At 41.8% G+C, this 12,345-nt stretch overlaps 1 protein-coding gene across 1 annotated transcript; it reads right to left on the reverse strand.

Annotated features, from left to right (window-relative positions):
* Positions 1-1,257: 1,257 nt before the first annotated feature.
* nr1d4b (nuclear receptor subfamily 1, group D, member 4b) lies at positions 1,258-10,957 on the reverse strand. The gene is made up of 8 exons (XM_034083173.1): positions 10,240-10,957; positions 5,478-5,786; positions 5,287-5,375; positions 5,022-5,166; positions 3,171-3,706; positions 2,877-3,062; positions 2,561-2,771; positions 1,258-2,466 (listed from the first exon to the last, which is right to left on the reverse strand). The coding sequence occupies exons 1-8, from the start codon at positions 10,256-10,258 to the stop codon at positions 2,270-2,272; spliced, it is 1,692 nt and encodes a 563-aa protein (XP_033939064.1). The 5' UTR covers positions 10,259-10,957; the 3' UTR covers positions 1,258-2,269.
* Between the last annotated feature and the right edge of the window lie 1,388 nt (positions 10,958-12,345).

Raw genomic sequence — 12,345 nt, forward strand, 5'->3', positions numbered from 1 at the left:
CGTTGAGTCTTTCACTTTGATACATAACAGAGATGCTGACTCTTTAGTGGTTGTGTGATGATATGTGATATAATTGATTTTTGACAGAAGGGACTTTTGGTTCCAGCATTATTCCTGGTCCCTGGGTCTCGTCATAAAATAACAAAAACGTGCTCTTGTTGTTATCATCCTGTCCACTGGGTGGCATATGAAGACCTAAAGCACGATTCTTAGAAATTATATGACCACTGGTTGAGTCACAGCTCCAGCAGCGACTGTAACTGTGGGCTTTGTCTCCCTCTGATGCAGCGTTGGGGATAAAAGTTTGGCTGTGTTGGATAAATGTAGGGCAGATGGCCGAGGGCAGCTTCTGACTGATGCTCATTTTTTATTTCTTGGCTCCCAGAGAGAGATACAGGCTTAGAGACAATTGTACTGCCAGCGAATCACCTGATGCTGAGAAGATTTAATATTATGATCCTGAATTAAAATAAATGTACTGCTGGATATGTGTCTCATGAGTAGTCACATGAACTCCTGAATGATAGTCAAGGGGAATACTAATCTTAGTTAAATTGCCTTCATACAACATGTACATGCATTTGTTTTATAATATCAGTGATTTAAGGTTATATAAATCACAAACAGGAACATGCTGTCTCTGTCTACGTCAGTGCACACCGCCCTTGAAGTGGACTAGTGATATAAGAGGTGACGTCTCCATTAGCTGTCTGGCACCCTGAGCATTTGCATACCAACATCTCATATCACCCTCAGCAAAACATTACTGTACAGAATACATCGGTTTAAATATAGTCTCCTTTCCAATGGCTACTTGTTTTATCTTTTAATTCTTACTAGCTTCCCTTGTTATTTTTATTTGTATCTCTTGTATAAGTTGCCTGTAATTGAACACTTTTTAAAAGTTTAATCTTTGCTGTATTTTCATTACTTTGCAGAACATTGAGTCCCCCCAGTGTATGAAATGTTCCAACACAATAATGTAGCCTTTGTGTGCTTTGAAAAAAGTCACAGTGTGTTCAGGGCAAAGAACATCACCTTTTATTTGTTGAAGTGCAACACTTACATACCTCTTATCACACACAGGAAGCTCAAGGGGTGTTTCTTGTTTGTAAAAAGCCCTAATGGCTCTCAGACCTTGAGCGTGATTGGCTGATTGCCTCTGTTGCCAAGCTACGGCTCTAAGGTACGCGGTGGTAATACTGATGTTAGCTTCACATTAAAGAGGTAAGGGAAAAAAGACAAGCTACAAGAAAAAAATGCTATATCATATTTAATAATGGTACTTTGCTGTATGGTGTAAAACATTCACAAAGAGATGCAGTCACTTGATAATACATTTATTTCAATGATATATATATCTTCAAATAAAAAGTTTATACTCCAATCTATTATGTGTGATATACATACAATAATCCAATGCTAACTTCATTTACATATTTGCAAACCTACATGGAACAGGAATAAAGGTTATATACAAGATGTACAAGAAAACATACTGTATATTCCACCAGACATGGTCTATAAAATGACCTATAAGCCCTCCATGATTACCTGCATACAAATACAATGCAATTTATTCTCATTTCTTAAAAATGTTATACAATTCTCAATCACAAATGGGTGATTTTATAAAGATTCCTTACATGGTGAAATGTTGTGAAAATAGCTTATATCATTTCAACAGGGCAGACACAAATCTTCCTCCCACCTGTGTATTAAACTTTTCTATTGCTATATATTGTTATATATTGATCTACGAGGTCTGTATGTAAAGTGCCCTTTACACATTGTAGCATGAATGTACAGAAATAAATCATTGTTAGTGAATGTACATGGGAGTTTTTCTCTTGGCAAGAGTTTGTGCTTCCCTCGTGTAGCTTTGTGAGCTGGAATAGGAGGACAAAGTTGAGTGGGGAACACCAAGTACTCTCTTCTTTTTGGTCTTCAGCACAAACCCCCCCGAGGGAGAGGTGATGACTTTGTGGTTGGATGTTGAACCCAAGGAAGAATAAAGCCATGTTGTAAGATTTTTTTTTTTAGCAATCCTGGGTAGGAGGAAGGATCAGTTTGAGTTCAGGAGCCTTCACTTCCTGCCGTGCCTTCATCCATCACTGATATTTTCACTCTCTTATGTTGAGAGACTTGGCACAGCAACTGGCCATCATGCAGAGTCCAGTGTACTGTATGTGGCAGGCCAGGCTGGCATGGGGAGCAGGGAGGCCCCCCAAAGCTGATACCTCAGGAAGTTTGAGCGGTTTGTTTTTGTTCAAGGATCAATGCGGAAAGCTAGAAGCTTGTCGGAGTGGTGGTTGTTCAGGGTGCGCAGGTCTGGCAGACGCAGCAGCAACTTTTGGAAGAGGGTGCTATCATCTGGACGGCGACTGGTGATGAGAGAGCGCAGAGCTTTTATTAGGTTCTCCTGCAACAGCTCCAGAGCTCCAACCTCCACTATGCCGGATCGATCTGCAGAAAGAGAGGGAGGGCATTGGGGTTGGACACGAGGAAATAGGTGCTTACAGTATGTGCTTTGTTTACAAGTATTAGTGTGCCAGCTTACCGGCAGAAACCAGCACGACAGCCATGAAAAGAGCCATCTCGTCCGGCTCCAGACCCAAAGATGCAAGCTTCTCGCTGAAATCAAACATGGCTTCCAGTAATGGGCCCATGCCCAGAGCCCTCAGTGAAGCCAGTGAGTATGTCTGCCCGTTGAGGAAGGTCACCGTCCTCTGCTTGGGGTCAAACAGTGAGCTGAATCTCACCATCAGAACCTGTGAGAGGAACCAGACAATGTCAGTCGAAAAAAAGACTCCAAAGGATAGCAAAATAAAATAAACAAATTCTCTAAACAAAACATTATATTTAGCTGTATGTACCTGGAAAGTGCCGGATTTGAGCAGCATGACCTGATCATGCTGGCTGAGGGACTGGAAGCCTGGGATGCTCTTTGCAAACTCCACCACTTCTTTAACAGCAGGGGTGAAGCACTGGGAGAAAGACTCCCACACCTCCTGACTGGAGCGACTGGCCGGAGCCACGGGACAGGAATTAAGGGGACATGCCTGCAGGAGAGACAAAGAGAAGAGAGGACAAATAAGTAATATGGACTTTCTATTGACATTAAAGTGACCTATGATATTCACATAAACAGATGAAAAAAGTATTCTCACCAGCACTTTGGCTCCTCCGCTTAGTTTCCAGGGGCAGGCACTTTGCTTCTGGAAATCACCGGCTGAGTAACTGTTCTGATTGGCTGAGTAGGATTGAGATGATAGGCGACCACTGACCGGGCACTGATTCTGATTGGAAGAGAAGTTGTACTTGGCGTTGTCGACTATAGTGGAGTTTTCGCTGTTGGTGGAGGAGACTGGGCAGCTTGTTGGGACGAGGTAGCTGGCCTGCTCCCCGTGGACCGTGTGGTGGGTCTGAGTCCCCGAGTTCGACAGGGAAGGCTTCTGCGCTGAATTGTTTCGGAATGAGGAAGTGCCAATGTTGCCAGCAGCTATCTTGATTGGTTTCTCATCTCTGAGGTAAGATATGGAGGCCGCTTCTTCACTCGTCTGGGTCTGGGGACTGCAGGGGGCGTCGGTTGGAGGCGATACCTCCATCTCCATGGAAGCGGATTCGTTGAGGCTGTTCATGTAGCTCTGCATCTCATCCAACAGTCTCTGCTTCTCCCGCTTGGGAATACGCCCAAAACGCACAGCTGAAGAGAATAGAAGGAAAGCACATATTAATACTCAGGCAATTACAATTATAACTATGTAGAGAAACAGCCACTTTTAATTCAAATATGGATCCTACTTATGACCCTCAAGCGGCCATCTCTGTGTGGATTAATAATCCCAAAACCTCTCTACTGTCTCCGATTATTCTGAAACCGTCACAGCAGTTTCACCATAATACGAATACTTAAGCCGTCCTCTCATCCGACTGCCTCATCCTCCTCTCCAGCCTTTTCAATCCTCCCTTCCCCCCTTTTTCAATACTTCACCTACACTAACATCCCTATTTATAGAGCGCTGCATGCTGCACCAAATCCCCCAGCACCCCTCTCTCTTTCTCTGTGTTTATATCTTCCAGTTGTGCATTTGTTCTATCTTTTTCTGTAAAAGTAGGTCATTGGGTCATTAGAGAAATGACAGTGGAAAGGTCAAAGAGACAAGGGCTGCAGGTATGAGAGGTGAAGAGACCAATGGTTGGAGGTGGAAAGAATCGGATGATCACTAAATTGTATTTTCAAAAACAGTTATGCTGCCAAATCAAAAGTGTTACATAAAAATGTCTTTGAAGGTCTATAACATTCTCATTTTGGGCTTCGGTAGATAATTAAAACATGTAAATGCTGATTCTTAAAAATAAAGTTTGCCTTCGGTTATAATACAGGTGATTTTCCACTCACTTTTTTAGGTCAGCTAAAAATGTTTGCTCCAGAAAGAACATGATTTATTATCTCCTAGTTTAGCCATTCCCCCTGAGATCAGAGTCCTGCGGTGAAATTATGCAGTAGAGCAAATTTACTGAAGTAATATTATTTAATTGAAAGTCAATTGCTGCAGGTTTTCAGGATTAACAGGACAGAATAACATCAGGTCCCAGATGACTGTTTGTTAACGTCAGTGTTGACGAAAAGGAAGTCGGTACATTTTGGTGACATGTCGGTAACTTTGTGTCCCCATTTCCCAAAATAAACTATATTTGTCACAGTTTCCGCATGACAGATGACTACTGGGACTCTAGCGCTCCTCCTGCCATAAATCAGACAGCAGGGCAAGGAGAGAGGATGGCAGAGGGAACAAAAGACAAAAGGAGAGAAAGGAAAAAATACATTCTATGATGGGGAGTGACACTTCCTTACAAACTATTTTAACAGTCGAATTATCTATATCTGATTTTCCATGTCACACTGCAAACATAGATACATGCAACCCTCTGCACTAAGTAAATACAAAATGATTTCATTTTCAGTTGCCATATGTCTTAATATAATCTTTAAAAAGGGACATGAACACGTCTCTCACCATCTCTGGACATGCCCACGGAGAGACACTTCTTAAAGCGGCAGTGCTGGCACCGGTTTCTGTTCATGCGCATGATGAGACAGTTTTCATTCTTCACACACATCTTGTAGTGGATATTCTGCTGAATGCTGCGTCTGAAGAAACCCTGGGGAAGGCACAAAAACAATCAAGGCTTTAGAAGAGAGTATTGTGTGGCAACATGTCACCATGTACACTTAATGAACGGAAAGACATGACATAATAGTATCGTTTTTTTCGGTCTCACCTTGCAGCCTTCACAGGCATGCACACCATAATGGAACCCAGATGCGATGTCTCCACACACCTTACACAGAAGCACCATACCTCCAGTCTCTGAAAGAAGCAAACATTTATCATCAGAGAAAGGAATACAATTAAAAAACATTCTAGGCAGGTAGACATAACAAGAAGAGGCAGGCGTGAGTGGGTACTTACTGGTGAATGTTCCAGTGAAACCACAAGGTCTTTTGGCCACTGTGGGATGGCTGAAGGTTGCCGACGACACTGTTGATACTTGGGCCACTGGAGCGTTGTTTACTTCTGGAAACTGGAAGACCAATTTCGGGGAAGGGGTCCCTCCCCTTCGTTCCTCTCGCTGCTTAAGGGGCCCAATCTCCTGGAAAGAGACCGTCTCTGGGGAGGAAGGCTGCGAGTGGGATGAGGGCGACTGGGTCTGGTATCCACTGGAGGGGCTGCCAGGACTCGGGCTGGCACTGCCGGAGGAGCCAGCGTACAAGATAACACCTGGAGGAGCAGAGAGGGGGGGGACATTCAGTTCTCTGATCTTTATCTGGCTCACATGTACAATGAAGAGGGAGTGCTGGGGAGAAGAGCAATGCTACACTTTGATCCAGTGTAACTGTAATCCAGACAAATTAGAAGCCCATTGGAGAATGTCTAAAAATGACTAGGCAAGATAAATACATTCATCCACTCATGGATTATTAAGCCATGCATAACAGAATGGCCTGATAATATCTGTTTTCTACAGAAGTTACATTTTTGCCATAAAATACCCTTTATCCTATCCAAACATATTTCAGGAAACCAAATGTAATCAATCTATCTGGAAAAAGAAACTCCATAAATGCGCATTATTATATGAAATTGAGTCACTATTCATTAACAATGAGAGCCATAGACAGGCCATACACAGGCCTTTGTGCAGGGATGTCACATTGAGTCAGAAATGCCCTATTCCCCTCGACAGCCCCCCACCCCCTCATGTTGTGCAGAATGTTCTTCCCTGCAAGATGAGAGCCTGCCCCTCACGTGCAGCCCGAGCCAGCCAGCTCCCTGCCTGCTTGCTTACAGCATCGAATCTCTCCTCCAATCCCTCCCTTATTTTCCAGCCTCCTCCCCTTCTGCCTCCTCCTCCTCCCTCCCCCCCTCCCCGCTATGGCTGTGGGCATGCAGACACATCTATCCGCCAGCCACCTGACCGGGAGCTCACATGGACTCTTGACACAGTTCCCGCCCGGCTCACAAGGCTCTTTGCGCAGTCCCGTGTAGACAACAGCAGCAGAAGTACAATAACAAGCGCAGATCACGTTTGGAAGAGAAAGGACTTCAGTGCTGTGGCTTTAGACGCAGGGGGGAGCAGAGCAGAGCACTGCTACCTTAGACACTGCATTCCACAGAGGCACTAGGAACATGCTGTCACGTTTTTGCTTTTAACCCATTAAATGATTTGCTTAAGGGCTTTACTCATTTATGATGGGAGTTATATTTTGCATTTATATCCAAGGTGTTAAAAGATGGGCAAAGTGCAAAACCCACTGATGCTTAAAAGCTTACATAAGTATTTTAAAATACTTTTAAAACTAAAAAGGACAGACTCCATTTTATGGCAAAAAAATAATAATCCTGATTTAAAGAAGTGGTATACTTCTGCTTATTTTGGTGGCCTCCTTTGGGTTTATTTCAGAGTTTGACCTTTTGATTCACAATTAGATCACTATGTCAGTTATCTACACATCTTAGCATACAAGTATGCTAACCATAATGGGTTTCAAGGTGATGAAATGGCATGCTCCACATTGGTGTGTCAAGGACTATGCCACTAAACACCACAGCTTGTAATAGCTTTTATCAATGCTTCTGCGACATTCTGTGAACATTTTGTCTCAAGGACACTGAACCTTATAGGGAAAAAAGCCTCCCACGTCTAATGTGTTTTCTTGAGAAACACGTGTTGCATTTCTGTCTGGCCTCCTTAATTACACTGCATGCTCACACGTGTCAACCCTGACTGAAAGGTACTCTAAGCCCCAGTTCCTGTGGGGTGGTGGCAATACTAGACTGACTGTTACATGCATTTTCTTGTGTGTTTGTGTAAGTAAGATTAAGCTTGATGGACGTGTGGTGTGAATCACCTGCAGTTCTGAGAATCGGCTGAGTGCCCTAACAAGCTCTGGGAATACCCTCCCTGCTGTACTCGGGCATAAGCTACAACATGTGACCTGTGGATACACAGAGCCATGAGAAGTACAGAATAAACAAACCGCCCCTCCCTTCTGCCCGACCTTTCACTCCACATGTGTTCCCACCCCCGCAGGCATGCATCCATGGCAGGCTAAATGTAAAGGCAGCACGCACACATCATGTTATTTGGGGACATGCCCTCTCTTAACTTCCAACTAGTCCGTCCTCTTTCATGAGAACAGTTGTAAATGTACATGGACAGTAAGCCCCACTCCACGTGAAACTACTGGCCTCATGTCATGTGTCCATTTATGAAACACTTTCAAGAAGGATGGTTCTCTGGCACAGAGGGCAACATTTCCTTTTATCACATGAACCTCAAATTATCTTGTATGTTGTTCTAGTTTAAATTTTAAGGAGTTATGTGGGGCAAAAGTTTGAAGAGTTTCACGTGTAGATATAGTAAACAAACATATAATGGACCAGAAGAAGTGGGTTAAATTCAATCCTTGGATAGAAATACTATCCGTCACCCATATCAAGCTTGGCTTTTAATGTGAATTAGCGAGCTGTGTGATCGTCTGTCAGGCTGACAACCCGAAGGAGTCTGATTTCAGGGCTGGTATCAGTGCTCAACATTAAGCTTATTGTGCTGGTTGGCATAAATGACACCATGGCATTCATATGCTTCTAAATATTGGGATGTTATAACTATATATATATATATATATATATATATATATAAAAATAGGTAGGCTACCAGCCATTGAATTTCTGGCATAATGAAAACATTGTGTTTGATCATTAAAGACCGTAATGGTCCGGCTATGCTTTAATTTCAACCAGTTAAATAGAAAGACTATGGTGATAGCTTTTTTCAGAATGTCACGTAATACAATAAAGTGGGGTCATAATGATTAACACTAACACTTTAATGCCCTGCATTAAGCATTAAAAGTGTTACTGTTGCAAATGTACATAACTGAAATCTAAGGTTGTGTACACTGTAAGAACAGTTAGCGTTGTCAACCAAAACCAAGTTAGAATTCTAGAAAAACTATGGTTATGCCCTTTTCAGGTACCAAACAGCAAGTTGAATATGGTCCGCTATAATTACTAGTTAACATTGTAAACTAGTTGCAGTCTCCAGGACGAGAGAAAAAGCTGCTAAACCTCTGACCCACTGACCAAGCTATCAGCAATTGAAGAGGAATCCCCGTGAAGACTGAGCGCGAGCACAATGCGCGTGGAGGAGATGGGAGGGGGTGCTTGGGAACTGAGCGCAGCACGTGGATTCTGAGGCTGTGTGCACGTGCTGTCAGCTCTAGGCGGGGTAACTGCGTATTAAAAAAAAAAAAATCAGGCGCATGATTCCCATCATTGTCACGACTGTTTTTACCCAGCGTGCACTGGGCGAAGTGATGTAAAGACAAGCCAGTCTCTGCCTCTGTTCAAGGACGTTATAATGTAAATATGTTGGTTACCATAGATACATACCTTATTATATAATTTATATATTTGTTTTCTTTTTTCTTTCGCAGCCCATGCCATGTTATAGCTTACTCTGACAATGTACAAATGGTGTCGACCTAAAAACGTTAAAAGATTATTTTGACATGTTATTTCTAGTTCAGTCTTCATCCGTTATGTAACAGGAGTGCAGTGGATTTAGCACATACGTTAATCTCCCGTTGTTATGCCCATTGCATAGGCTCTAATAGGGTATTTAATGATGTGTGCCTGCATTCACATAGTTAACGGGAAAGTATTAAAATCCGTGGGCTTGTTTCCATCATGCGCTACATTTAGATCATGATTCAGTTCCTGGCAGGACTTGATGTTGACTGGGAACTGTTTTCGAATAGGGGCCAGTACATGGGTGAAACATTAGGCACCGAGTGTTTGACTCAGTGGGCGTTACTGCTCCTTTACATAGTCCACTGAATGTGTTATGGAAGAAGTTGAGGTTCAGCCAAATACATAATAAACAGCCAAGTGCAATGAGTCACACACTGCTACAAAGTATCGATTCACTCAAAAACTTCCCATAAATGCAATACTTTAAAATCCGTCTAAATGAAATGGCCCCAAGTGAGTGTGTAACCAATAACGTGAGAATGAACGTGTTCAGAGGAAATGGGCTGAGCAGAACATGTTCTCGGTCAGAAGGCGATTTAGGTCGCGGTTCACGTGAGTGTGTTTACATGCAGGGAATCGGAAGTCCGTCCCAGAGATTGATGAGAGAGGACTTCCCTCTCCGAGCTCAACTCATGCACTCAAAAAACCCTCAACTGTCTGCAGCCCAGGAGCACTTGGCAACGTGCCATAGCCTATGTTAGAATACACAGTTTAAACCCTGCCATATTTACCAAATCATATACAATTCTTGTACTGTAACAAGATTCCCAAAAGCTGCACAAAAAACGAATCTGCTTCAGCTGTGTTCAAAAAATACATTGCAAAAATAAAAATCATATACTAATGAATTGTAGTAACTTAATTAGACAGTGTTTTAAAAATGAAATGCAGTGGAACAGGGTAAAAAGCAAAGTAGTCTTATAATTATATAACATTGAACATGTTTATAAATTATCTTTAGAATCAACCAATACATGTGATATCTAGGAATAGCCAATATGGGATGTAGACAAGAGCACAGGCACCTGCTCCCATTATGCACCATTGCCTGCTTGTCTAGAATAATCTCTCCATGTAATGCAGGAGACAGAGACGATACATTATATTTAAAAAAAAAAGAGCCAAGGCTACTTACCACCAGGACTGTGTTCCATGTTTCCTATGTCGGTGTTGTTCAATTCCGTGCTGCTAAATGTGGTCGTCTAATGCCTCTGGTTGCTACCGAGGAATTTTCGTTGATAAAGAGGAAAGAGTAAAAAGAGCCCAATTCATAAAGAATGTATCCAAATGCTCAGAGAAATTAGAGCAAATCTCTAATTGTTACAAATGATTTCCGAGGTCAAAAGACAGCACTCGGATAGGCTTTCTGTGTGCACCCCTTGATGCTGTGCTAAGATATTACTGTAAAGTGTTTTTCTAAATGAGAGATCCAAACGCGTTCAGCTGCTTGCCATGTACAGTCACCACCAAAACATGAACAGAGAGTGGAAGTAGTTTAAACACTCCCCACTCATCAATAAGCAACACGAGACCTAAAATAACCCGCACGTTTTCAGGTGCCTGAGAAATGTGACCAGCTTTTTTCCCTGTTCTCTTTTTGTGTGTCCCGCTAACCGCCTGTAAATCGGTGTGTATCAGGGATGTCTCTCCCCTCCCTCTCCCTCTGTGTGTCACGCTCTCTAAAAACATCTCACCCCCGCCCTTCCTCTCCTCGTGCCCCCACTCCTTTTTACTCTTTCTCACTTTTTCATTGGCCGAGAGCCCCGCGTGGACACGGCACATTGGGCTCGTTCGACAATGGAATGCTGGTTAAAGCTCTACAGCATGTGCGCATGGCATGTGAGCTTACGCTGCCCTACTGACACACATTTTATGCTAATGGCTGCCTGGGCTCTGCTATAACACAACGAGGAAACGAGGCAGAGATAGGCTGAGGGGGCGGGAGGTCTCACTCCTACCATGTCTCCCGAGTTTTCTAACACGTTTATTTGTGTAAGAGCAGAAAACGGGCTTCGCTCTGAAAATGTATTTCATAATGCCGACCCGATTACGTACCAATGATTCAACCCTGTGTACAGTTTTGTTATGCAAGGACTGCAAAGGTGATATGTCTATTTATTTTTTCAAGGTGTTAATTGAAATGATTGTAAAATACAGTATAACATTTAGCAGATGTTTTTCAGCTAAACAAACCTTTTATGTAAAATAATATTCAGGATATGAATAATGATAATATAAGATATACCATTATTAATCACCCTAAGGAAATTATTTTCTAATGTGAATAAGAAAGTATAGTAACAAATAAATAAATAAAAAATAATTCAAGTCTATAATTTATTAATAATGGAAATAGGACAATATTAGAAATCAGTTTCAATATTAGAAATCAGTTTCAATAGTCCACAGCAGATAGGCATTTTAGCACAAAGAAACATTAAGCATGTAAGCATGTAGAGAAAATACCATATCATAATTGCATGTTAGTTGCAATGTTAGTAAATATATTTATTATAGTGATAATATAATTATAGTGTGAAAGAAGAACAATTTATAAAATAGCAATATGGATATACATACATATAGGCCTAAATATTATTTTATTTTTACATTACAAAAAATAATTGTACAATAATTTATTCAAATCAACCATAGGCATATATATATATATATATATATAATATATATAATATATATATATATATTGTTAAATATCATCAAGTTATTAAGGAAAATGTAAGATTTAGTTTAATGTAAAATCAAAATAAAGTTTTTTTAATGAATCGATTAAACACTGAACAATTGTTGTATTTAGTTCAGCAGAACACTCCACACTTCATGTTACAATCTCATGTTACAACAATTAAAAAGTCTTCCAACTAAATTACGAGACACACAGACACTTGAAAACGTATTCTGTAATGTGAGGTCAAATGTGTCAATGCCTATCCACGTGCCTTCTTATATGAGAGGAAACTGTACGAGCAGAGCACATGCGCAAAGCGACTTAACGCCCACACTCACAACTCGAAAACTGGCACATGCTTTTCGTCGCGAGTGACCGTTGCTCCAAAGATAGACGATCTTTGACTGAAAAAGCTGGCACGTGTGGCAAGGGCGGTCCTCACCGTGACTCCCACCGCCCCTCCTCTCCCCATCACGTTTCCTTTCTCTCCACAGATTGTGTTAGCTCAAAACTAAACTATCGCCGCAGATTGGCCGGGACATAGTGAATGTAGGT

The sequence above is a fragment of the Pseudochaenichthys georgianus genome, chromosome 5, assembly GCF_902827115.2.
Source record: "Pseudochaenichthys georgianus chromosome 5, fPseGeo1.2, whole genome shotgun sequence".
Lineage (NCBI taxonomy): Eukaryota > Metazoa > Chordata > Actinopteri > Perciformes > Channichthyidae > Pseudochaenichthys > Pseudochaenichthys georgianus.